This window comes from Gorilla gorilla, chromosome 4, assembly GCF_029281585.2.
Source record: "Gorilla gorilla gorilla isolate KB3781 chromosome 4, NHGRI_mGorGor1-v2.1_pri, whole genome shotgun sequence".
In the NCBI taxonomy this organism is placed as follows: Eukaryota; Metazoa; Chordata; class Mammalia; order Primates; family Hominidae; genus Gorilla; species Gorilla gorilla.
In genome coordinates this window covers 53,278,756-53,304,621 of record NC_073228.2, presented here as the reverse complement: position 1 = coordinate 53,304,621, position 25,866 = coordinate 53,278,756, and the positions used below count along the sequence as shown (strand labels likewise).

The following is a 25,866-nucleotide window of genomic DNA, read 5'->3' as shown; positions in this document are numbered from 1 at the left end:
CAGGAATGAATGATTCTGTAGGAAGGCAGTGGGAAATGCACTATGCTGGGAGGCAGAGACTAGGCTCTCATCAACTTTGCCATTGGCTCCCCCAGGGAACTGGGGTCAGCCACTTGACCTCTGGGCCTGCCCAGTTTCCCTTTCCTTTGATCCACTAACTCCTCATCTGTAGGGTCTTGGGGGATGTCTTTTGCCCTACACACACACACACACACACACACACACACACACACACACACACACTCACTCATGTTGGGCCTCAGCACTCAGGTAGCGGACTCAGGAATTTTAGTCCTCCACGGCCACCAGCACAAAAAACAAGAACCAGGGTGGGCACAGTGGCTCATGCCTGTAATCCCAGCACTTTGGGAGGCCAAGGTGGGTGGATCACCTGAGTTCAGGAGCCTGGCCAACATGGTGAAACCCTGTCCCAACTAAAAATACAAAAATTAGCCAGGCGTGGTGGCAGGTGCCTGTAGTCCCAGCTACTCGGTAGGCTGAGGCAGGAGAACCACTTGAACCTGGGAGGCAGAGGTTGCAGTGAACCGAGATCACGCCACTGCACTCTCCAGCCTGGGCGACAAGAGCGAAACTCCATCTCAAAAAAAAAAAGAAAAAGAACCAGGAGGGAGGGGAAATAGTTTGAGGGTACTGTGTGAGGCAGGACACAGGTGGTTGCAGTAACTGTCAGAAGTCCACATCCTGCCAGCTGGGGGTGGGAGGAATGGGTACACTCACCTGCTGACTTTCAGTCTGGGACTGGCAGAATCCCTGATTTTCTCTGACCTGCCCCCACAAGTAGTCTGCCTCCCTGTCCCCAAAGCTGGTTAGCAGGAACGAGGGGGGCATTAGTGGAGCCAGAAGCTCAGCCCCTCCCTCTTCTGAGGTGTTGGGGCACAGTGAGGCCACAAGAGCAGAAAAACAGTCATGTGTATTTAAGACATTGCACCAATGGGTCTGGATCTCACCCACCGAGCAACATTGAGCTTCCCATTGCCTTTGGCTCTACTTGTGGAGAGACAGGTAAGTGAAGGGGCTCAGGGCCAGTGTGGAGCTGGGACTGCCCAAGCAGCTCCTGGCTTGGGCACAATACATCAGAGGGCCAAAATCAAAGGATCATCTTTTCTTTTGAGTCAATGACTCAGGGCACAACGTCTTCAGGCACCCACCCTTTCAACTCCCCTTGCATAGCAGCAGCTCCCAGGTGCCTACGCTGACGACTATGTGGCGAGGACAAAGAAGCAGGCTTGGGAGGCAGCCACAAAGGACAGGACAGTGGTTTTATATATGGCAAAATACTTCTCCTAGGGGAGTACAGACAAATATAGACAGACAGATGGGGGCACAGGACACCAGACAGGGAGGGGGGAAGGGAGGGCAGTGGTGTCTTCTAATCAGTAAGTGGAAGCTGCACCCCACCCCCAGGTGGAGGGTGGGACATTGGCACAGGAGGTGGCGAGACAGGCATGAGGTGCCCATCCCTGAGGCGGGCAGCCGGGCAGGGCCCAGTCCTTGTTGGCACAGTCGGCTCTCTCTGGCCCAGCTGGGATGCTGGGGAGGGGCAGGGTTGCTGGGCTACAGGGATGCCAAGGCAGAGGGATGCCCCAGGGGAGAGGGGGTACCAAGGCCTCTCCTGGGGGAAGTGAACATGGGTAACAAACAGAATCACGAGAGGCAAATACAGAGCAGCAACAGCAGCAGCCAAGCCCCCCAGAGGAGATCCGAGGTCCCAAGGCAACCCCTGGGCACCATCCCACGGGTCCTCTCCCCTGGGGCCTCAGGGTGAGGGTGAAGGAGCAGTTTTTTGGTTTAAAATGAGGCGGACCAGAGTGTTCCATGGGCTCCACACCCAGGTGGCACAGGGATGGGGGGCTCAGATGCAGAGGGGCCCCCTCTTCTAATGGCAGCAGGCAAGGGATGTTGGAGGCCAAGCTCATTCCTGGGGTAGGCAAAGGCTGAGGCATGGAGGTGGGGGGTGGGGAGCAGCGTCTCGGCCGCTCACTCCTCAGGGTTCTGGGCCCTGGACTTTGCCATGGCCACGGAGGGTAGAGGGTGCTGTATGCCTGCCAGCTTCCACCCAGAACCCTCCCCAAGACAAGCTCCCCATGGGGTGTCCATGCTATGGCTTTCACCGACCAGACGATGCCGCCAGGAAGCTGGGAGGAAGGGGCAGGCAGGGTGAGGGACCTTGGATCTGGGGAAGAGAGCCCCCATGGGAAAGAATCTGTGGCCTCCCTTTCCAGGAAAAGCGCCCAGCCCTTCCCCAGTACTGCAGCTTGGGAGAAGGAGAGCCATCCCACTTAAGACCGTCACTTAGGGCCCCGAGTAGAAAGAGTTAAGGAAGTGCACCTTTTCTCTAGGAGGGTGAGGGAGGAGAGCCCCTTAAGATGGGAGAAAGGGGACACTTCAGAAAGGTGGGTATCCCTCATCCATCCACAACAGGCAGGTAAAAACCGACAGCTGGGGCTTAAGGGCCTCCCGGGAGCTGGGATGGTAACACCAAAGAAACCCCAAGCGTTGAGCAAAGGCATCTGAAAGGAGGGAGACAGCGCCCCCTGGAGGCGAATACATGTCAGGTGTGAGCCCCTCGCTCCCTCCCCTCCCCTGGGCTCAGAGCCCTTCATCCCGCCCGTGTGGCCCCTGCCTCTCAGCGAATGTAGACGCCTCGTCCCCAGCCCTCCAGCTCATTCTTGTTGCGCCCCAAAACTGGACCCCCACCCTCAGCGCAGTAGCGGGCCTTATTCCGGCCCCGGTTCCGGTTGTCGGTCAGCTCTTCCTCATAGTCTTCTTCCTCGTCCTCCCAGGATCCCTGTCGGGCTGGGGGGGTGCCGCCCCCTGCAGGGTCTCCAAGCCCTGGCCCCTCTGAGGGGTCAGTCTCCATGTCCACACATGAGTCTCCCAGCTCCGTGTAGGCAGAGTTTCGGCTGCCGGGGGTGTCGGCATCAAAAGTGTCTTGGCGGGACAGTGCCCGTAGCGTGCCTGCCCGGCCTGGTGGGTGGCTGCTGGGGTAAAGGCCTGGGGGCTGGCCCAGCTCCCCTGGGTACTCGTGCATGCTGGCGTGCTCCCCGGTGGCCCGTTCCAGTGGCTGGTCCCCGGAAGCAAGGTAGGGTCCCTGGTTAGCAGACGGACAGCACACACCATGCAGATCAGGCAGGGGTGAGAAAAACACAACAAAGCAAGGCAAGTTAGTGACAGCATTAAGAGGTCCGGCCTGGATGAAGAGGGTGCTGGCTCTAGGGGAGGGGCCCCGGGGACAAATGGCTCTGGAGCCCAGCCAGAGGACAGACCTCAGGGCATTTGCTCCTCTCTCTGGACAGGGGGCACCCGACCTTCAACAGATGTGAGGACATATGAACTCTAGGGGCAACTATGGCCAACAGCCGTGAGCCATGAGTCACCGCTTCCTCAGTGCAGGTCATTAATGCTATCTTGGGGTTAATCGTCATTAACAGCTCAGTATTGCCACTCATTAGTGGTTGATTCGGTTAGTCATTGCCTTTGGTTTTCCAAATATATTAACGGGATTTCAGCTCAAACCTGCTGACCCTGGCTTCTTCGACCCACACCAAACCCCAATCTCAGGCTTCCAGAACCCCATGCTTCTCCCACCATTCCCTAGTCAGATGACACCATCTCCAAGGCTGATGGGATTCCTCCCTTGCCCCCAACAAGCACTCAAAGCAGCAAGCTGGGGAAGGCTGCTGGGTCTCCCCCTCCTACTGAAGATGAAGAGGTGGCCCAGTGTCCTCATCATCAAATGTCACGTGGAGGTGGGGCACAAGAGGGGTTCCAGTCCCTCCCCTGCCATGTCAAGCTGTGTGACCCTAAGCAAACAGTTCCCCTCTCTGTGGCCTCATTTCTTGGTTGTAACGTGATGGGGGTTAGACCTGAGCAGCAGTTTCCAAACTGTTACCTAGAGATCTGGGGTGGCGTTGGGTGGGAAGGGCACAGAAGTGCTTCAGGGGTCCCCATGGAGGTGGAGGGGAGGCCATTCCCCTGGCTCCCTCAGGGCAGAGCAAGGATGCATTATCTACATCCTCAGCTTCCACGTAAGATTCATTGAATAAATGGGCTCTGTTGCTGAAAACAAATTTGAAAGCTACAGTCTAGAATGATTTCATGGGTTTCTTCTGGCTCTTAAGACCTTATACTTAATGGTGTGCAATCAAGAGGTGGGCTGTGGCTCCCATGGGAGGAGGGCAAGGCAGGATGGGTCTCCCATGGGAGGTCCTTTCCTGGACTTTAACTGGGAGAATGGTGGAAGGTTCAGCATCAAGTCATAGAAGATGCCACATTCTTGGTCCCTCTTGAGGGGCCTTGTGGAGTCAGGGCTCCAGGGAGGGAGAGTCCAGGTTTAACGTAGGTTTCCCTGGCTCTGAAGGCCCCTGCTCTGTTGGGTCTAAAAAGGGTGTGGAGTCCAGCGAATCAGTTTATCAGTCTTCCTCGCATGTCCTTCCTAGTCCCTTGTCTTAAAAGCGCTCCCATCAGGCCTCATATCCAGCGGGCAGCAGATGCGCTCCTATGGCACCAGGCCCAGGAAGACAGCACCAGAAGCCCCAGACCCATCAAAAACCACAGACACCAGAAGCTGCCGCTCATCATATTTTTTTACAAAATAAAGCTCTTCCCTTCCTCCTCCATGTTCCCTGCACTCCAGTTCCGACCCCAGAGCAGGAGGGAAGACGGGCAGGGCGCCCACTACATGGCATGTTCCTGCTCCTGGGGCACCACACTGCCCCGCTGCGAGGACTCCAGCCCGCCCCAGAAGCCGAGGTTTCTCCTGAGCGAGGTGAGCACCTGTACCTGGAGGTTGGAGACAGGGGCAGGGCTGGCAGCCAGGGCTGCGGTAGCCATGGTGCGGTTCAGCAGCGGATTGGGTGGCGTGCTGCTGGGCGGGTGTGTGGCCTTCCAATAGGCTTCCAAGTACTCCGCCAGATGCTCGCAGGCATCCTCCAATTGGTTCTCATCCAGGATGATGTCAAACATTTCCTGTGAAGGCGGGGTTAGGGGGCAGGGCTGGGATGAGTGGGGCATGGCCAAGGGGGTTGAGGGTGTGGCCTGGGTGCAGTGGGTAGAGTCAAGGGATTGAAGGACAAGGTTAAAAAGAGGCCTCTGGATGTAGAAGGGAAGGAGAGCTCTCGGATCTACAGATTGGCAGAACTGCAAGAAGTTTTGGCACTCAGTCCAACTCCCTCATTCTAGAGATAAGGCAACCAAGGCTGGGAGACAGGGCTTGACTCTCCACGCAGAAGGGTGCTTCTGGGGCTTGAACCCAGTCTTTGACTGACGGGACCTGTGCTCTTCCCGGAAGACCAGTCTGCACCCACAGGCCTGACCCAGGTGTTCCTGGTCACCCTGTCTCTCACGTAGGCCAGAGGAAACCAGGACAACCCAAATGTTCTCCCTCCATTCCCTTCCCTGGGATCTAGGCACTCACAGGGGGGCACTGTGCCAGCTTTTCCGAGGCTGCTATTTGGACATTGAGGTGTTTGGACTGAGACTTTCCTCGGGACTTGATGAGCCTTTGAAGTACCTGGTTTGGGGAGAGAGAAAAGGAAGAGGAGCTAGAGGGACTCAGGCAATGCACCCAGTCAGCGAGGCGGGTCCTGGTTGGATCAGCATGGAGAGCCAGTGTCAAGACCCTTGAATGCTCCATAACTCTCAGCACTGGGCACCTCTGCAGAAAGGACCTCAGCAGCCCTGTGTCTACCCTATGCAATGCTCAGGCTCTCTCCTGGTGTTATGCCAGCCTTCCTTAGGGGCTATATGAAGGGCAGTGATTCTCCTTCTCAACTTCTCTAACATTGTTTGTAGGCCCACCCACCCTCCTTTTTTTTTTTTTTTTTAAATTTTAGAGACTGGTTCTCGCTCTGTCACCCAGGCTGAAGTGCAGTGGTGTGAACATAGTTCACTCTACCCTGGGCTCAAGCGAGCCCCCAGCCTAGCCTCCTGAGTAACTAGGGCTACAGGCACGTGCCATCAAACCCCACTAATTTTTTTTAATTTTTTTGTAGAAACAGGGTCTTATTATGTTGCCCAGGCTGGTCTGAAACTCCTGGCCTCAAGTGATCCACTTGCCTCAGCCTCTCAAAGTGCTGGGATTATAGGCGTGAGTCACTGAGCCCAGCCACACCCTCTATATTAACAACAGCAACAACAACAGTCTTCCTTTATGGGGCACTTGCTACATACCAGCATTGTTCTGTGCTTTTCACATGATCAATTGAGTCCTGACAACAATCCTGTTAGATAGCTGCTATTATCATTCTCATCTCAACAAGAACCATAATTATAATAATGCAAAACCGGAAACTAATCATGAGGAATGATCACACAAACGCACACTGAGGGACAGACAGTCTACAGAATAGCTGTCCTGTACTCTGCCTAAATGTCAGTCTCTGGAAAATTCAAGAAAGGCTGAGGAAGCCTTCCAGATTAAAGAAAACTAGGCTGGCTGGGTGCGGTGGGTCACACCTGTAATCCCAGCACTCTGGGAGGCCAAGGCGGGCAGATCTTGAAGTCAGGAGATCGAGACCATCCTGGCTAACACGGTGAAACCCCATCTCTACTAAAAATACAAAACATTAGCCGGATGTGGTGGTAGGCGCCTGTAGTCTCAGCTACTCAGGAGGCTGGGGCAGAAGAATGGAGGCAGAGCTTGCAGTAAGCCGAGATGGTGCCACTGCACTCCAGCTTGGACAACAGAGCAAGACTCCGTCTCAAAAAAAAAAAAAAAAAAAAAAAAAGAGGGCCGGGTGCAGTGGCTCATGCCTGTAATCCCAGCACTTTGGGAGGCCAAGGTGGGTGGATCACGAGGTCAGGAGATCAAGACCATCCTGGCCAACATGGTGAAACCCCGTCTCTACTAAAAAAATTAGCCGGCCATGGTGGCAGGTGCCTGTAGTCCCAGCTACCTGGGAGGCTGAGGCAGGAGAATGGCGTGAATTTGGGAGGCGGAGCTTGCAGTGAGCTGAGATCGCCACTGCACTCCAACCTGAGCGACAGAGTGAGACTCTGTCTCAAAAAAAAAAAAAAGAAAGAAAGAAAGAAAGAAAACTAGGCTGGGCGTAGTGGCTCACACCTGTAATCCCAGTACTTTGGGAGGCTGAGGCGGGTGGATCACCTGAGGCCAGGAGTTCAAGACCAGCCTGGCCAACATGGTGAAACCCTGTCTTTATTAAAAAATAATAATAATACAAAAATTAGCTCGGTGTGGTAGCACATGCCTGTAGTCCCAGCTACTCAGGAGGCTGAGGCATGAAAATCGCTTGAACTTGGGAGGCAGAGGTTGAGGTGAGCTGACATCGTGCCACTGCACTCCAGCCTGGGCGACAGAACAAGACTCTGTCTAAAAAACAACAGGCAACAAGTGATCCTGGGTTGGTTCCTGGATTGGGGGAAATGTTGCTATGAAGGGCATTCTATACCGGCACAGTGGCTCACGCCTGTAATCCCTCCCTGCACTTTGGGAGGCAGGGGGGGTGGTGGATCACCTGAGGTCAGGAGTTCGAGACCAGCCAGGCCAACATGGCAAAACCCCGTCTCTACTAAAAATACAAAAATTAGCTGGGTATGGTGGCAGGCGTCTGTAATCCCAGATACTCAGGAGGCTGAGGCAGAACTGCTTGAACTAGGGAGGCAGAGGCTGCAGTCAGCCAAGACTGCATCACTGCACTCCAGCCTGGGCAGCCAGAGTGAGACCCTAGCTCAAAAAAAAAAAAAAACAAACTAATATGGACTATATTTTAGAAATAATTCTTGAATTTTACAATTGCATCATGGTTGTATAAGATAATGATGTTGTTCTTAAGAAACACAATATAGGCCAGGCATGGTGGCTCACGCCTATAATCCCAGCACTTTGGGAGGCTGAGACAGGTGGATCTTTTGAGGTCGGGAGTTCGAGACCAGCCTGGCCAACATGGTGAAACTCTGTCTCTACTAAAAATATAAAAATTAGCCAGGTGTGGTGGTGGGCGCCTGTAATACCAGCTACTTGGGAGGCTGAGGCAGGAGAATCACTTGAACCTGGGAGGCAGAGATTGCAGTGAGCCAATATTGTACCACTGCACTCCAGCCTGGGTGACAGAGCGAGACTTCGTCCCCCCTCAAAAAAAAAAGAGAGAAAGAAAGATAAAAGTAAATGTTTCAAAATTTGTGAATCTGAAAAAAATTAGACTGTACACTTAATTTTAATAGAGACAGGGTCTTGCCATGTTGCCCAGGCTGGTCTCCAACTCCTGAGCTCAAGTGATCCACCTGCCTCAGCCTCCCAAAGTGCTGGGATTACAGGTGTGAGCCACCAAGCCTGGCTTATAGACTTTAAATGGCTGAACTTAATGGTATGGGAATTCTACCTCAATAAAACTGTTAAAAAATTAGTGAATCCTGGTGAAGAATATTCAAAAAATAAGATTTTTTTGATACTATTCTTGCCATACTTCTGTAAATCTGAAATTATTTGAAAATGAAAATCTTCTTACAAAATGGAACAGATATAGTTCTGGGATACCAAGCATTTATTTATATTTATTTATTTATTTATTTATTTATTTTTGAGACAGAGTCTTGCTCTGTCACCCAGGCTGGAGTGCAGTGATGCAATCTCGGCTCACTGCAACCTCCGCCTCCTGGGTTCAAGCAATTCTTGTGCCTCAGCCTCCTGAGTAGCTGGAATTACAGGTGCCCACCACCATGCCCAGCTAATTTTTTGAATTTTAGTAGAGGCAGGGTTTCACCATGTTGCCCAGGCTGGTCTTGAACTCTTTAGCTCAGGCAATCTGCCGGCCTCGGGCTCCCAAGGTGCTGAGATTACAGGTGTGAGCCACTGTGCCTGGCCCAATACCAAGCATTTTTCATGGTTAACCCATTTATTTAATCTTCACAAACCCAGTATGCCTATGCTGCAGATGAGGAAACCAAGGCATAGAGATGTTTGGCCACTTGCCAAAGGAACACAAAGCCAGTAAGTGACAGCCCTGGAGTAGAAGGTCCAGGCTGCCTGGTTCCAGAGTCCCTCCTCTTAACCTCAGTGGGGGAAATGGAAGCATTGGTTACTTTCTAGTTCAGTGTTATTGCATTCATTATCTCATTTGGTCCTTTCAACTCCCCTCAGGAAGTACTTAAATCCCATCATCCCCTTTATCTCATTAGAAACAGAGGACTCAGAAAGGTTAAGTAGGCTGGGCGCCGTGGCTCACGCCTGTAATCCCAGCACTTAGGGAGGCTGAGGCAAGAGAAATCACTTGAGGTCAGGAGTTTGAGACCAGCCTGGCCAACATGGTGAAAACCTGTCTCTACTAAAAATACAAAAATTAGCCAGGTGTGGCCGGGCACAGTGGCTCACACCTGTAATCCTAGCACTTTGGGAGGCCGAGGCTGGTGGATCACGAGGTCAGGAGTTCAAGACCAACCTGACCAACATGGTAAAATCCCGTCTCTACTAAAAATACAAAAATTAGCCAGGCTTGGTGGCATGCGCCTGTAGTCCCAGCTACTCAGGAGGATGAGGCAGAGGAATCACTGGAACCCAGGAGGCGGAGGTTGCAGTGAGCAAGATCACACCACTACACTCCAGCCTGGGTGACAGAGTGAGACTCCTTCTCAAAAAAAAAAAAAAAAAAAGCCAGGTGTGGTGTGTGCCCGTAATCCTAACCCCAGCTACTCGGGAGACTGAGGCACAAGAATCACTTGAACCTGGGAGGCAGAGGCTGTAGTGAGTGAGATCGCACCACTGCACTCCAGCCTGGGTGACAGGGCAAGACTGTCTCAAAAAAAAAAAAGGTTAAGTAACTGGTCCAGGGAGCCCAGCTCATGGGATGATAATGGTTACCACTATTGGCTGCCCTCATAAATCAGAGAGTAGGCTGGGCGCGGTAGCTCACTCCTGTAATCCCAGCACTTTGGGAGGCCGAGGTGGGCGGATCACGAGGTCAGGAGATCGAGACCACCCTGGCCAACATGGTGAAACCCTGTCTCTACTAAAAAATACAAAAAATTAGCCGGGCCATGGTGGTGCACTCCTGTAGTCCCAGCCACTCAGGAGGCTGAGGCAGGAGAATAGCTTGAACCCGGGAGGTGGAGGTTGCAGTGAGCTAAGATCGCGCCACTGCACTCCAGCCTGGTGACAGAGCAAGACTCCGTCTAAAATAAATAAATAAATAAATAAATAAATCAGAGAGTATACTGGGCTCCTTACAGCAATCCTCTCAACAATAACACAAGAGAGGGATTATAACCCCACTTTATAGGTGAAGAAATAGAGAATCAGAGGCTAAATAATTCCCCCAAGATTCCAAGTTCAATAAAAAACAACCAACAATAAGAATAAATCAATACGTAAACCAATCAGAGCTAGAATTTCAAGCCCATGCTGTCTTCTAACTTCAAATCCTTCACCTCAACTCTTCCTCCATGTTTCTCAGATCCCCACTGGCATCTAGAAGGGAAAGTTAATGGTGCTGCAATACAAAGAAAAAGTAAGGCGGCCTTCCTACCGATTTCCCCTCTATCAAAGTCCAAATGAGGACACTGCAGCAAAAAGGGCTGATATCAAGAGAGGAAAGCAGCCTGGGCAACACAGCTAATCCCATCTCTAAAAAATAAAAATATTAGCCAGGCATGGTGGTGGACACCTGTAGTCCCAGCTACGTGGGAGGCCGAGGTGGGTGGATTGCTTTAGCCCAGGAGGTAGAGGCTGCAGTGAACTATGATTGCATCACTGCATTCCAGCCTGGGTGACAGAGCGAGATCCTGATTTAAAAAAAAGAAGAAGAAGAAAGGAAAGACCTCCCAACTGCCAAGTAGCTAGGTGGCACTGGAACAAAAAGCACAGAATTCTTTCAGTCCAAGGGTGGGAGGTCAATCAGAGTGGAGACAGGGGATTGGTCTGCATGACCCTAATAACAGTAAATAATAGCTAACATGTTGTATCAGACCATTTGCTAAGTGCTATACATTCATATGAGGTTGAAACACTTGACAATACGATGGAGCTTTACAGAGAAGGAAACTAAGACTCAGGCAGATTAATTCACGTAATTAGTAAGCAGTGGAGCTGGGATTTAAACCTAAGCAGCCCTTTTAAACCACGCTGTCCTGGCCAGGGTCAGGCTCCTGCACCCACCTTGGGAGAGGTGATCTTGATGTAAACAATGATGGGGGCCAGCGAGGTCTTGGACAGCTGGGCTGGGTGATTGATGGTGTCAGCATCCAGAGCGACCAACTGAAGGGTCCGGGCCAGCTCGAAGATTCGCTCGATTTCACTCTGCACCTCAGCTGGGGGCATGGAGTCATGTGGATGGGGGAATGTCAGGTGGCCTCCCAGGAACAGCAGGTGGAGGGAACACTTCTGGAGATGGCCCTGCCCACTACCTCCCACACCTCCCACCCCTCCCACCCCTCCCATGTCCGGCCCAGAAAAGGGGAGTGAAGACAGCAGGAGTGGGCTCACCCAGGCTGGAGCGTGTGTTGGAGCGCTCAATGATGATGTGTTTGCTGGGGTTGTTGAGAACTGAGCGCTTAGCCAGTGAAATATCTGCCGTCACACGAGTGATGGAGATCCTGGGGAATGGGGCAAGAGGGGAGTCGGGTCAGGGTGGGCTGGAATGCCCTGCCCACTCCCCAGTTCCAGGCCCGCCTTCTGTTCCTCAGTCCGAGTCCCAGGATTGTGATTCGAGGCATCCTGCCCATCCCCAGCAGCAGAGAGCAACGGCAGGTGCGAGGAGCAGCTCCCAGGATCTTACCTGCCATCAAACCGATGCTTCAAGAAGTCAAATAAAGCTTTCTGCATCATGTCTGTAACCTGGGGGTGGGGGTTTGTGGGGAGGGAGGGAGGAGAAGGCAGGCATTTAAAGCCGCTCAGACTCTGAGTGGCTGGGTATTTGTACCCTCACGTTCCACTTTCTTCTAGACAGGCCTTTACGGCGGGTGGGGGTCTGAGTCTGAGGGGCCTCCACTGGGGTCTCTGGTTCCAAGGTCCCTGTAAGTGGCATCTCTGGGAGGGCTCTTCTGAGGGTTTCTTTGGGGGACGGGGCTCCTCTGAGTGGGTCTTTCCGTGGATTGGGCCCCCTGGGGGTTGTCTCTGAAAGTCTGTAGCCCTCCTGGGAGGATGCCTTGGGATCTGGGCCCTTCTAGGGGATCTCTCTGGGGTCTGAAGATCTTTCTAAGGCCCCTCTGCATCCACTCCCCTCTAGGAAGTCCTACCTCGTAGCCCTTGAGCGACGGTCCCACCAGGATGATGGGCCTCATGGAAGGCACCACGTCATAGGGGGGCACATGCTCTGTCTGGGGGGGGAAGCAGGGAGGGGAAACCCCAGAGTGGAGATGACATTAGATCCTCTTCCCCAGACTCCAGGCTCCCCCATGCAGCCTTCCCCGACCCTGGTCCCAGAGCCCAGATGTGGGGATCAGGGTGGGGGTGGGGAGGGATGGCCAGGGAGAACCAGGAAGGGTGGGGGAAATGGGGGACAGATGTGGGAATGGGTGTTAGAAGGTCCCCCTAGCTCATCCCAGGGAGTGGGGAGGAAGACACAGAAAGCTGTGATACTCACCGACTTCTGCTTCTGTTTGGCTGGGTCCAGAGATTGCCAAGAGAGGGAAGGGGGAGGAGAGAGGGAAGGGGACCCAGGCAGGGGCAGAGGGCAAGGCAGGAGCCAGGACAAGAGAGGGAGGGAGAGCCGGGCAGACGAGGAGAGATAACAGGGCATGCGTGTTAGTGACAGACAGAGCCAGAGACGGGGAACGGGACCCCACGCCAAGCGGGAGCCAGAGGTGGCCCTGGATCAGGGCTGGGAGCAGGACTGACAGTCAGTCCAGTGGATGTGGGAATATTCAGACATATCCTACCCTCTTCTGGGTCTTGGAAAAGAGCTGGAGAGGGTGACAGCCCCTATCTTGGTGCCCATCTCCTGCCCCCAGTGCATGCCAACCTGCCCATTTTAGGGGTTCCCTTAACCGTCTTGCTTTGCAGCCAGCAGCCCCCCCCCAATATGTGCCCACCCAGAGAGTCAAAAAAGGGCAAAGAAGGAATGCCATCCCATGTCCTGCTTCACATGCCAAGGTAGACACCAACACCAGAGCAGGCCCCTGGGAGTGACGGGAGAGGTCAGGGTTCATGACCACCAAACCCTGCTGCCCCAGGTGTGGGGGCAACCTTCCAAGGGCAAGATCTCCTTCCTGGAGATCGGGCCAGGGTGGAGTTGTGTGTGGAGGGGGATGTGCCCATGCTACCCTTCCCTCCACCTCAGTAGGAAGCCCTGATGCCCACAGAACAGGTTGGTACCACATCTGAATCCATTACAGCCCCCTTCCCTCCACCAAAGTGCTGGCCCTGACTCCCCCACCTCTTGCAAGAACACAGCGAGAATTACCTTCTTAAAGAAGGGGATGCGTTTGCCATGGGGTGGCGGGGTGGTGACACTGCTAACACTAGTCTTGGCAGAGCCACTCTGCTCACCAAGCTCAGCCTCTTCCTCCTCTAACTCTAGGGGGTCTAGTTCAAAGGCTAAGTTAGTCATTTCATTACCTGGACCGGAGAGTCAGGAGAGAGGGAGGAGGGAGGCGAGGTGGGGAGAAGGAGTGAGATGAACGTGGAGACACAAGTACAGAACGCAGGGATGGGGATGGGGAAAAAAGAAAGAAGAAGAGGTGAATGGAACAGGGCTGGGAGAAATGAATGGGGGCAGGGCAGGGGAATCAGGCAGAGAGATGGAGCTACCAAAGAAAAGGGAGAGGAGAGACATGACAGGCCCAGCTTGAGGGGTATCCTACTCTTCACGGAGGGGGAACCACTGCATGTGCTTGGGGGACTCAGGATTGGGGTGTTTCCTACTGCAGGGAAAGGAGGATTCAGGGAGTGGGGAGACCACCCCACCCAGGAGCTTCTTCCCAAACCCCTGCATGGCGATGGCTCTTACCACTGGCAGGGGGTGTGGGGCGGCGGGTGCCAGTCACCACATCTCCCAGACTGGAACTGGAGTTATCGCCTGATTTGCTGTGTGGGCAGAGGCAAACCAAGCTTGTGAGCAAAGAGGTGGGCGTGGGGGGCTCTCATCCTCTCACATGCGGCACCCCCGGAGGTGCTCCAGCCCCACTGGTGATGCCACAGGCAGCTCTGTGCCCTCAGGGCCAGGGGCAACCATTGAGGCCTAGTCCAGGCTGTATGGCCTCTCCTGGGGTTGGCAGCATCCCCTTCCCCTGCCCCACCCAGACACCTGGAGCTGAGGCGGTTCTGGCGCAGCTTCTGTTCCTGCAGCAGGCGAAGGCTGTCCAGTTTGACGGGGCTGGGAATGAAGCCAACCTCACAGCCCTCCTTCACCAGCCGCCCGATCCACCAGTCATTATTGTATTTCTGCAAAGAATATGGCAGGTGGGTGGAAAGAGCAAGAGGGAAACTGCAGGGGCAAGCTAGCAGTCACTCTCTAGGGGAAACGCCCAGACTCACCTCCCAGCCCAGGGGTGGCACCCTCAAAAATCCCCAGCCCTGGCTCCAGCCTCTGAGTGGAGCTGCCAATTTTCAGGACAACTCCAGGACCAGCATGCTTTCTGGCCATGGACCACCCTGCCACCGGCCCAGTGCAATTCTGAGAGTCCTTCTTCTCCCCATGTGCCCACCCTACGCTGCAAAGGCCGCTGGAGTAAATGCGGATACCTACATGTCCCTGGCACACCGCCATGCCAGTTCAGGCCCCCTAACAAACCCTCCCAACAACCTTCTGACCTAAGCATTACCACCTCATTTTTCCAGTAGAAAATTAAGAGGCTCAGAGAGGTGGAGAGATTTGTCTAAGGTCACACAGCAGATTCAGCCTGGCTCTGCTTGGCTCAGAAGCCTTTGTCCACTAGCACTCTGGCTGCCTGTCTCCTGGCACCCACTTCCCTGCCTTCCCTCCAGATACCCACCTCCTTGATGTGCAGGAAGTCTTTGGGCTCAAAGGTGATGGCCACTCCCTGCACAGGTACCTCATCCCCTGGAGACGGATTGTAGCCAACATTTGTCCGCACAGCAAATGCCACTGGCTTGGTCTAGAGGAGGCACACAGGGGAGGATGGCAACTAGAGGGCAAACCACAATGTAATGTACAACTTCCTGACAGTAGTAGTGGTTACTTGGATGTTTGCTTTATAATTGTTCCTTGAAATGTGTATGGACATGGGCAGGGTGTGGTGGCTCACACCTGTATTTCCAGCACGTTGGGAGGCCAAGGTACGTGGATCATCTGAGGTCAGGAGTCCGAGACCAGCCTGAACAACATGGTGAAACCCCGTCTCTACTAAAAATACAAAATTAGCCAGGCTTGGTGGTGGGTGCCTATAATCCCAGCTACTCGGGAGGCTGAGGCAGGAGAGTTGCTTGAACCTGGAAGGTGGAGGTTGCAGTGAGCCGAGATTGTGTCACTGCACTCAAGCCTGGGCGACAAGGCAAGACTCCATTTCAAAACAACAACAACAAAATGTATACTGACACTTTGGGAGGCCAAGGCAGGTGGATCACTTGAGACCAGGAGTTTGAGACCAGCCTGGCCAACATGGTGAAACTCTGCCTCTACTAAAAATACAAAAAAATTAGCTGGGCATGGTGGCACACACCTGTAATCCCAGCTACTCAGGGGGCTGAGGCATGAGAATCATTTGAATTCAGGAGGCAGAAGTTGCAGTGAGCCAAGATGGCACCACTGCAGTCCAGCCTGGATGACGGAGCAAGACTCTGTCTAAAAAAAAAAAAGTCTGGGCGCGGTGGCTCACGCCTGTAATCCCAACATTTTGGGAGGCAGAGGCAGGTGGATTCATGAGGTCAGGAGTTCAAGACCAGCCTAGCCAAGATGGTGAAACCCTGTCGCTACTAAAAATACAAAAATTAGCTGGGCGCAGTGGCAGATGCCTGTAATCCCAGTTACTTGGAAGGCTGAGGCAGGAGAATTACTTCAACCAGGGCAGCAGAGTTGCAGTGAGCCAAGATCATGCCACTATACTCCAGCATGGATGAAAGAGTGAGACTCCGTCAAAAAAAAAAAAAAAAAATGTATACTGAATTGGCTTGTGTGGTTTTCTCCATGTATATTAACTTTTACAATAAAAAACAAGAAAGCAAAATGGGGAATTCAGCCCTCTCAGGGTAGAGGCGGGGCACTCAGGAAAGAAAAGCGTTGGGAATGGGGAAGCCCACAATGATACCCAGAAAAAATAATAATAATAGCAGGCCGGGCACGGTGGCTCACTGCTGTAATCCCAGCACTTTGGGAGGGCAAGGCAGGTGGATCACTTGAGGTCGAAAGTTCGAGACCAGCCATGACTAACATGGTGAAACTCTGTCTCTACTAAAAATACAAAATTAGCATGGTGTGGTGGCACATGCCTGTAATCTTGGCTACTTGGGAGGCTGAGGCAGGAGAAACACTTCAACCTGGGAGGTGGAGGTTGCAGTGAGCTGAGATGGTGCCACTGCACTCCAGCCCAGGCAACAAGAGCGAAACTCCGTCTCAAAAACAAAACAAAATAAATTAATTAAATAATAGTTATAGGCCAGGCGCAATGGCTCATGCCTGTAATCCCAGCACTTTGAAAGGCTAAGGCGGGTGGATCATGAAGTCAGGAGTTCGAGACCAGCCTGGCTAACATGGTGAAACCCCGTCTCTACTAAAAATACAAAAATTAGCTGGGCGTGGTGGCACACACCTGTAATCCCAGCTACTCAGGAGGCTGAGGCAGGAGAATCACTTGAATCTAGGAGGCAGAGGTTGCAGCAAGCCAAGATCGTGCCATTGCACTCCAGCTTGGGTGATGGAGCAAGACTCCGTCTCAAAATAAAATAAAATAAAATAATAATAATAATAGCAGCCAGGCACAGTGGCTCACACCTGTAATCCCAATACTGGCTTGAGGGAAGGAGTCTGAGACCAGCCTGAGCAATATAGGGAGATCCTGTCTGTTTTGTTTTGTTTTGTTTTGAGATGGAGTTTTGCTCTTGTTGCCCAAGGTGGAGTGCAATGGCGCAATCTCGGCTCACTGCAACCTCTGCCTCCTTGGTTCAAGCGATTCTCCTGCCTCAACCTCCCAAGTAGCTGGGATTACAGGCATGCGCCATCACACCTGGCTAGTTTTGTATTTTTAGTAGAGATGGGGTTTCACCATGTTGGTCAGGCTGGTCTCAAATGCCCGACCTCAGCCTCCCAAAGTGCCGGGATTACAGGCGTGAGCCACCGCACCCAGCCAGCCCTGTCGGTTTTTAAAAAATAAAAGGGGCAGCTGGGCAAAGTGGCTTACGCCTGTAATCCTAGCACTTTGGGAGGCCAAGGCAGGCAGATCACCACGTCAGGAGTTCTGAGACCAGCCTGGCCAACATGGTGAAACCCCATCTCTACTAAAAATACAAAAAAAAATTAGCCAGGCATGGTGGCGGGCGCCTATAATCCCAGCTACTTGGGAGGCTGAGGCAAGGAGAATCGCTTGAACCTGGAAGGCGGAGGCTGCAGTGAGCCGAGATCGCACCACTGTACCCCAGCCTGGGCGGCAGTGCGAGACTCCATCTCAAAAATAAATAAATAAATAAAAGGGGCTGGGCACAGTGGCTCATGCCTGTAATCCTAGCACTTTGGGAGGCCGAGGCAGGAGGATCACTTGCACCCAGGAGTTCAAGACCAGCCTGGGCAACATAGCAAGATCCCATCTCTACAAAAAATAAAAAATCAGCCAGGTGTGGTGGTATGCCTCTATAGTTCCAGGTACTCGGGAGGCTGAGATGGGAGGTCAAGGCTCCAGTGAGCCGTGATCACGCTGCTACACTCAGCCTGAGTGACAGAGCGAGACCCTGTCTCATAAAAAATAATAAATATTTAAATTTATTTATTATTATGTTTTTTGAGACAGGGTCTCGCTCTGTCACCCAGGCCGGAGTGCAGTGGTGCGATCTCAGCTCACTCCAGCCTCTGCCTCCTTAGTTCAAGCGATTCTGGTGCCTCAGCCTCCCGAGTAAGTGGGATTACAGGCGTACGCCACCACACCCAGCTAAGTTTTGTATTTTTAGTAGAGACGGGGTTTCACCACATTGCCCAAGCTGGTCTCGAACTCCTGACCTCAAGTGATCCGCCCAACCGGGCCTCCCAAAGTGCTGGGATTACAAGGCGTGAGCCACAGCACCTGGCCTAAAATTAAATTAAAAAAAACAATAATGACAGTAATGACCATTTAGTGTTCCAGGTACCATGTTACATACTTAACACATATTGTCTCATTTATATTCATCACAACAATAAAAAATCCTCTGAAGTTAAGTGCTATTATTATCTTCCTTTTAATGTGACTTTCCTAAGATCACACAGCTATTAAGTCAGGACCAGGTCAGGCACGGTGGCTCATGCCTGTAATCCCAGCACTTTGGGAGGCTGAGGGGGGCGGATCACAAGGTCAGGAGATCGAGAGCATCCTGGCTAACATGGTGAAACCCCGTCTCTACTAAAAATACAAAAAATTAGCCGGGCGTGGCAGCCAGCGCCTATAGTCCCGGCTACTTGGGAGGCTGAGGCAGGAGAATGGCGTGAACCCAGGAGGCGGAGCTTGCAGTGAGCCGAGATCATGCCACTGCACTCCAGCCTGGGTGACAGAGCGAGACTCTGTCTCAAAAAAAAAAAAAAAGAGTCAGGACCAGAGCCTATAATTCCAGCACTTTGGAAGGCTGAGGCTGGCTGATCACCTGAGATCGGGAGTTCAAGACCAGCCTGACCAACATGGAGAAACTCCATCTCTACTAAAAATACAAAATTAGCCAGGCATGGTGGAGCATGCCTGTAATCCCAGCTACTCAGGAGGCTGAGGCAGGAGAATCGCCTGAACCCAGGAAGTGGAGGTTGCAGTGTGCCAAGATCACACCATTGCACTCTAGCCTGGGCAACAAGAGCGAAACTCTGTCTCAAAAAAAAAAAAAAAAAGAGTCAGGACCAGGATTCCAGCCCAGGAAGTTTGATTCCAGGAAGACGCAGAGATTTTAGCACTGGCCAGGTGCAGCGGCTCACGCCTGTAATCCCAGCACTTTGGGAGGCCGAGGCGGGCAGATCACTTGAGGTCAGGAGTTTGAGACTAGCCTGGCCAACGTGGTGAAACCCTGTTTCTACTAAAAATACAAAAATTAGCCAGGCTTGGTGGTGCACACCTGTAATCCCAGCTATTTGGGAGGCTAAGGCAGGAGAATCACTTGAACTCGGGAGGCGGAGGTTGCAGTGAGCTGAGATCGTGCCACTGCATTCCAGCCTAGGTGACAGAGCAAGACTGCAACTCAAAAAACAAAAAAAAAAAGAAATTTTTAGCACTTATCAAGCCCTTATTATGTGTGGAAACAGTATAATAACAGGCACTTATTATACTTATTATACTGTATAAGCAGGCAGGTATTATAGCCCACATTGTGCAGGTGAAGGACAGAGGCGCAAGGTTCAGGGGTACTAGGAAGTGGCTGGGTCAAGACTTGGCCCTGGTTCTGTCTGGGCTCTCTCTACAGCCCAGGACTGGGGGAAATCATGCCAGCACAGCCCCTCCCCACATCTTTCTCACCTTGGCCTTCTCGAGCTGCGCTAATGCCTGGCGCTCTGCTTCCTTCCTTAAGGCTTCCCGGTCCTCCTCCAGAGATACATCAGAGTCTGATGGACGGCTGGTGTAGGACTCCGCTGAGCCCTGAAAATAGAGAGAGCCAGATCAGGGCCATTGCTGCCTCTCCCAGCTCCTGGGCCTGGGAAGGCATGGAGGTGCCACCCATCATGGATGCCTCAAGCCCCAGCCAGCCCAGCATGACACCACAAGGGCTAAGACAAGGTGGTATTAGGTGGAAGGGACCAGGAGCTGAGATTTCTCAGGCCCCTGGGGAAAGTGTGGCCCTAGTGAGGGTGACAGCAGCAAGCAGGAGATGAAGGCAGGCCCAAGGACAGCTGCTTGGGGCCCAGGGAGGGGTGGGAACCTGATAGGGGCACAAGGCAAGGGAGGAATGCCAGGGACGAGTCTCTACTCCCACTGCTCCTTCCCTCCCCTGCCCCCAGCACCCGCTGAGATAGACTCAGCTGAGGTCCAGTGGCATCCATTCCACGGACTGCAGCCACCAGCTTCGGCCTGAGCTCTCTGCACTATCAGCCGTGGACGGCCTGCTCCGCAGGATGGGGCCACCACAGATTTTGCCAGCTTCTGTTCAAGGGTAGAGGGAGATAGACTCCTACCTCCCCTGCTCCTCTTAACTGGTACTGCCAGAATCAAACTTCACTACTTACAGCCCCAGTCCTCGGGCTCTCCTAGGACACAAGAGAACCCAAGAGTTCCAGGCTGGTACAGACCGAAGAGGCAAGTTAAGAGCAGGATATGGGACAGGGCTTTCCCTGAAATGAGGGCTGCTGGGTGCCAGACAGCTGGCTTTGACCACAATGACCAACCCAGAGCACAAGGGACTCCTTTAGGGATGCACACATATGTGTAAGACACATGTTGCCCGTACAGACCTGGTAGTGGGAATGCACGTGCTTCTTCATGTGTGTGCGTGGATGTGCAAGTACAAGTGTGTGGAGGAGGGTGTGCTCTATAGTTGGCTGCATACGACTGTGTGTGTACAGCCACATGTGAGTGTACTGGGGGGGAGCTCCCAGACATCTGTGACCCTGAGGTTGGGGGACATGTGAGGGCAGGAGGCAAGAGGTGTGGATTTGTGTGACTATGCGGGGGTGGTGTTGGACAAGGCATAGGAGGTTATGTGGCAGAAGAGGAGGACTGCAGGGATGTAGGGGTTCTTTCCTGAGGGCAGAAAAGGGTCACTTGGCCAGGAAGGTCCGTAAGTTTGGCATGGAGGGGACCTGAGAAAGACAGAAACAAAGTCCCACCTCTCCCCAGGGGCCTCAGGTCATTAGCTGGTGCAGCTGCCCATCTCTTTCCCAGCCAAATAATGAAAATGGGAGACCCGCGGAGGAAGGGTTGGGGTGGAGCGGGGGTCACTAACAGAAGTGGGGAAAGAGGCACGAAGGAGAGAAGGAGAGAAAACCAGCGTAGCTCCCCCTCTCCACCCTGATGGGAGCACGCAGAGTCAAAGAGCCAGGGAAACAGACAGGGAGACAGACTAGCAGAGAGGCACTCACCGACCCCAACACACACGCGGGCATGCGCATGCACACACACACTCACCAACCCCAACACAAATGCAGGCATACGCGCGCACACACTCACCGACCCCAACACACACGCAGGCACGCGCACGTGTACACATACACACACAGTTACATGCACACACACAGACACACATGCAGACGCACATGTGCGGGCAGACACACACACATATGCAGACACACAGGTGCACACATACACGCATGTAGGCATGCGCACACATACACACACATATGCAGACACATGCACGCGCATACACACGCACACATCAGAAATGGCAGAAGACAGGAAACAGTGAGGAGGCATGGAGACACGCTGGAGTAAAGGCTGCCCTCCGTCAGCTTTCCTGAGAGGCTGTTCTACCCGCCGCCACCCCACTCCATCCCCAGCTCACCACCACCAGGGTCCGGCTGGGCGCCTCCATCCCGGCACCCTCAGTGCCTGGCCCTGCTGGCCTAGGGGGTGGCCCAAACTGCCCGTTCCCTTGGGGGCTCAGGTTACAAGCAGAGTTGCTACATGTGCAAACTGCTAGGGTATATTTAGCTCAGAGATGTGGCAAGGACTGCCCCCCCACCACTCCCCACCACCTACCGGGGATCAGAGCTGGGGAGCTAAAAGGAGGAAGAATTGGAGGCTGGGGTCTGACTCCCTGGGTTGGCAAACACTGAAGGAGCCAAGGTCCTTTTCTGCCAAGAGGGGCAATAAAAGCACAGCGTCATTCTTCCTAGCCCTGGCCATGTCCTGCAACAGGAGGGATGAGGGAGTGATTGAAGAAAGGACTTCCTGTCTGTTCCTATACTTAGAAAAGGCTAGAATGAAGCCTCCCCTTCCTGAACCTCCCAAGTCAGACTGAGGCTCACATGTGCCAAGTGCTGTAGAGACAGAAGAAACGGAAAGAAGGGCCTCACTCTAATTAGTGGTGGATCTGCCTGGCATCACCCTTGCTCCTGGCCCAAGGTGGAAGGGAGGGGCTCATCTCCAGAGGACCCCTCCTCTGTGCTGTCTTCTGCCCTCGAATGCCCTGCCCATTTCCTCTTCAATACACGCCTTTTCCTTGTCTAATCCCAAGCCCCTCTTGCCTTTTTTGGGTACCAGGCTTTGGTGAGATGCTAAGTAGTCATAGCAACCACATGCCTCTCTCAGTCCCTCACCCTGAGCCCAAGATGGCCCAGGGTTGACAGAGAGATGAGAGCAGCCGCTTACTGACTGAGCACAGAAGACCCCAGAAAGCTATTCTCAGTTACACCCTTTCAGGCAGGGGTGCTGGGCTACCGTCTTCTCTATTATAAAATCAACAGCCTCATGCCTCAACCACCCCCACCCCCGTCACCATCACCCTTTCTCTGTGCTTCTTAGACAATCATGTCTCGAGGTGAGGAGCGTGTTTCCCTGGCCAGGACCTCACCAGGACTACAGGGACCCAAACATCCTTGCTCTGCTTTTCCTAGGACCTGCCTCCACCCCACCCTGTCACAGATTCTGGGGGAGGACATGGAAGCAGACAGCCGGCAGGGGGAGTGGGTGACAGCCCGAAGCAAGCTAGAGGGAGGCAGGCCAGGCTGTCCCTGAATGAGATGACGCAGGCCAGCAGGCAGCAGGGGAGGGTGCCTGGTGCTGGGGGAGGGGCCGGTCAGGGGCGGGGGCTGAGCGAGTGGGTGCCGCTGACAGCACATCCAGGAGAGGTCATGGGGTGTCAGGGTGATGGGGTGGCTCCAGGCAGGTGACAAATGGCACAGGGAAGGGTGCCTGGACAATACCGCAGACCTGGCTCACCAATGCTGGTCTCCACCAACCAGCCACCTCCCTCCTCTCCGCCCAGCCTCCCCATTACCTGGCGGACAAAGCTGTTGGATGTGGTATCCGACGACGTGCTCCCATCTGACCGTTTGAATCGCCCTTTCCTCTTGCTGTATTTGCCCTGAAGAGGCCAGGAAAGGAACAAGAGTAGAATCAGAAGGGCCCTTTCCCAACCCTCATCTTGCCAGCCCCAGAGCTACAGCCAAGCTTGGGAACAGCACTCCCAGCCCCACCTCCACCCCCCTGCACCTTCCTCCTGAGGTGGTACGACCCAAGGGGAGGGAGGGTCTCCCATCCTCATGGAGAGGGCCCAGAGCACAGCCAGGAGTGGGGACCAGTGCAAGAGAGCCCCAGAAGGCCCACACGGAAACCCCCAAACCAAGCCAGAGAGGCTGGGAAGGGGGGAGGCACGGAGAAGCTGGAGGCTCATTAGGCAGCAGAGCTAATTAAGATGCTGGGCAGGCTGCAGAGGCCTCCGAGGAAGGGAGAGGCAGCCGGCAGTGCTGGGTGTTGGGTGGGGAGAGCGGGAAAGTCACCCCCACTCCCCCTCCGCAGGAGCAGAGCAGGGCTGTTTGTGTTGGTGGCCCCCAGAGAGGAGGAACTGCCAACCCAGGGCCCAGCCTGGCTTCTCCCCTGTGCCCAACTCTTCCCTTCGCTATTCACAGAGTAGGGAGGGGATGACAGCTCTCTTGGAGACTCAGAGCCAGATTTCTTGGGAGGGAGTAGGGGCATGGAACTGTATTTGGACAGTAAACATCCAGCCTTATCAGTGGCACCATGGGGGCAGATTTTGCTCCCCACTCTCATCCCTTGCCCAGACAGGACTTTTTCTCAGCTCCCTCTCTCACAATCACAGTAGCTACAATCCTCCCCAAGGGGGCAAGAGGGATCAAGCTTCTACCCTGTGGCCCCCAGCTGCCACTGCCCATGCCCCATGCCCATGGTACCCATCAGGCTATGTCAATCTAAATGTCCCTCGGCCCCGCACCACATGAGCCTAGGACACAGCCCCACAGATCCCTAGGGGGTAAGCTGGCTCAGTCTCAGAGACCGGGTGGAGGAAATACCGCCTGACCATTCAGGAAGCCACACGTTCAGGTTAAGGGCATCAGGTATTTCCAGTCCTCTTGCAAGAAGAGCTGCTTCTGGCCCTCCCCAGCTTGTACCCACACACACTTGGCCTCAGCCCAGTTCAGAATGGGGAGAGTGAGTGAGGGCTCAGACTTCCAAGTCCCTGCCCTCGGTCTCCATCCTAGACTTTCTTTGGCCAAAGAACCTGGAGGGGCCATGACCAGACTGGGGGCTTTGGCTGCTGGGATCAGGGTACAAGAAAGAGGATGGAAAATGGGAGAGAAGGGCCCCTGGGGACCCTTCCAAGATCCTTCCCTCCCCGCCCTTCTCTCAAACCAGACATATACCCCAACTCAAGTTGTGATGCTCCCTACAAACCTAGGAGGATCACCCAGTGAATCCCAGACACCACCCTCCCCCCCACTGCCAGGCTGGGCAAAGGGAGTGGCACTCAGAGGGACAGGGGACAGCTGAAAGGAAGGCCCCAGTCAGCTGCCTCCCAGGCTCAAAGGGGCCTGGGGTGGAGGAAGGTATTTTTAGGTCTGACTTGACCCCTCTACATACCCATCAGTCACATTATCATGGTGGTTACAGCTGGTGGCCACAGTAACAGAAGAGTTAATGCTATCCTTGGAGAAGGACACTCCCAAAGAAATCCCCTGGCGCGACCATCCCAGAGCCTGCTGGTCACCCCATGGGAACCCACCGCGCCCAAGAATGCCACTTCCTGGGGGTAACCAGGGGTGTAGGAAAAGTGTGCGGGTGGGGATGGAGAAGTAGACCCCTCCCCCAGGTAAAACAGCTTTTCCCCCCTCCCATGAGTTGGCATCCATCCAACTTTCCAAACTTTGGAGGCGTTTTTGGGGCGGGGGTGGGGGTGGGGTAAGTCAACGTGGGTGTGGGGGGAGGGGAGCAGGTCCGACATAGAGATGGAGCCCAGGTGGCTGGGAGGGGACCTCGCCCGGGGTTGGCCCTTTCCCCACCCTCGAGAACCAGTGTCTGCGGCTTTGAAGGCCTGTTGGCATTTGGCACCGCCCTCTGACCATCGCCTCGGCCACCTCCTCGTGCCACCCCCACCCCACCCACACCCGCCTGGCGCCCCCGAGCGTGCTCTGCGTCGCCCCCCTTGCCTGGCTCGCTTTCTAGCCTCTTTCAACCTCCCCTTCTCAAGGCCCAGATCCCCCTCCACCAGCACCCCCACGCTCAGCCCACTGAAGCTGGTGCCCAAGCGGCAGGAACCTTGACGCGGGGGAGATAAGGAGGCGAGGGTGACAGGCAGCCCACCCGCCCCCTCCCCGCTCCGCAGCATCGCCACCCAGCCCCAGGCCCAGCGCCCATCAATCACAACCTGCAAGGATGGGGGGCGCGCAGGCATCCCTCTCTCCTCCGCGCCCCGCATATAACCCCTTCCTCTCCCGCGCCTCTCGAGCCGACCTCAACACGGTCCGCGGGAGAGGCCCCCTCCCGTTGGGCCGGGCCACCACGCCTCACCTGCGGGCTGGGGTCGAAGACCTCCATGGGGATCTCCTGGGAGGGTGGGTAAGGGCCCCGGGACATGCTGGTCTTCTGGACCATGGAGAGGAGCCTCCCCTCCCGCCGCCGGCCCGGCCCAGCCGGGCGCCCTCAGCGCATGGGAGAGGCCGTGGGAGCCGAAAGCAGCGCGGCGCAGCCAGCACCCGGTCCAGCCACCCAGCTCGGCCTTCGGCTGCCTCCTTCCTGCCTTCCCTCGCTCCTCCCGCTCTCTCCACTGCCGCCGCCGCCTCCCCCGTAGGCTCAGCATCTCCCCGCGCCCCTCCCTCGCTCCCTCCCTCCGCCGGCCCGGCCCCGCCCCTCGCAGCCCCTCCGCCGGCTCGGCGCACACAATGGGCGTGC

At 54.4% G+C, this 25,866-nt stretch overlaps 1 protein-coding gene across 3 annotated transcripts; it reads right to left on the bottom strand.

The window, feature by feature from the left end:
- Nucleotides 1–1,261: 1,261 nt before the first annotated feature.
- On the bottom strand, nt 1,262–25,866 carry CACNB1 (calcium voltage-gated channel auxiliary subunit beta 1). Of its 3 annotated transcripts, none has more exons than XM_055388266.2 (14): nt 25,486–25,864; nt 22,958–23,044; nt 19,546–19,665; nt 14,905–15,027; nt 14,217–14,353; nt 13,920–13,996; nt 13,374–13,528; nt 12,208–12,288; nt 11,748–11,806; nt 11,456–11,565; nt 11,129–11,280; nt 5,438–5,533; nt 4,804–4,989; nt 1,262–3,112 (listed from the first exon to the last, which is right to left on the bottom strand). In XM_055388266.2, exons 1-14 carry the CDS (start codon nt 25,567–25,569, stop codon nt 2,648–2,650), a joined length of 1,932 nt encoding a protein of 643 aa, XP_055244241.1. In that variant the 5' UTR covers nt 25,570–25,864; the 3' UTR covers nt 1,262–2,647. The 3 variants fall into 3 exon arrangements, with proteins under 3 accessions (XP_055244241.1, XP_030867073.1, XP_030867074.1); XM_031011213.3 differs by lacking the exon at nt 13,374–13,528 and adding an exon at nt 12,555–12,574 and having other exon boundaries at nt 25,486–25,855; XM_031011214.3 differs by lacking the exon at nt 1,262–3,112 and having other exon boundaries at nt 4,590–4,989; nt 25,486–25,866.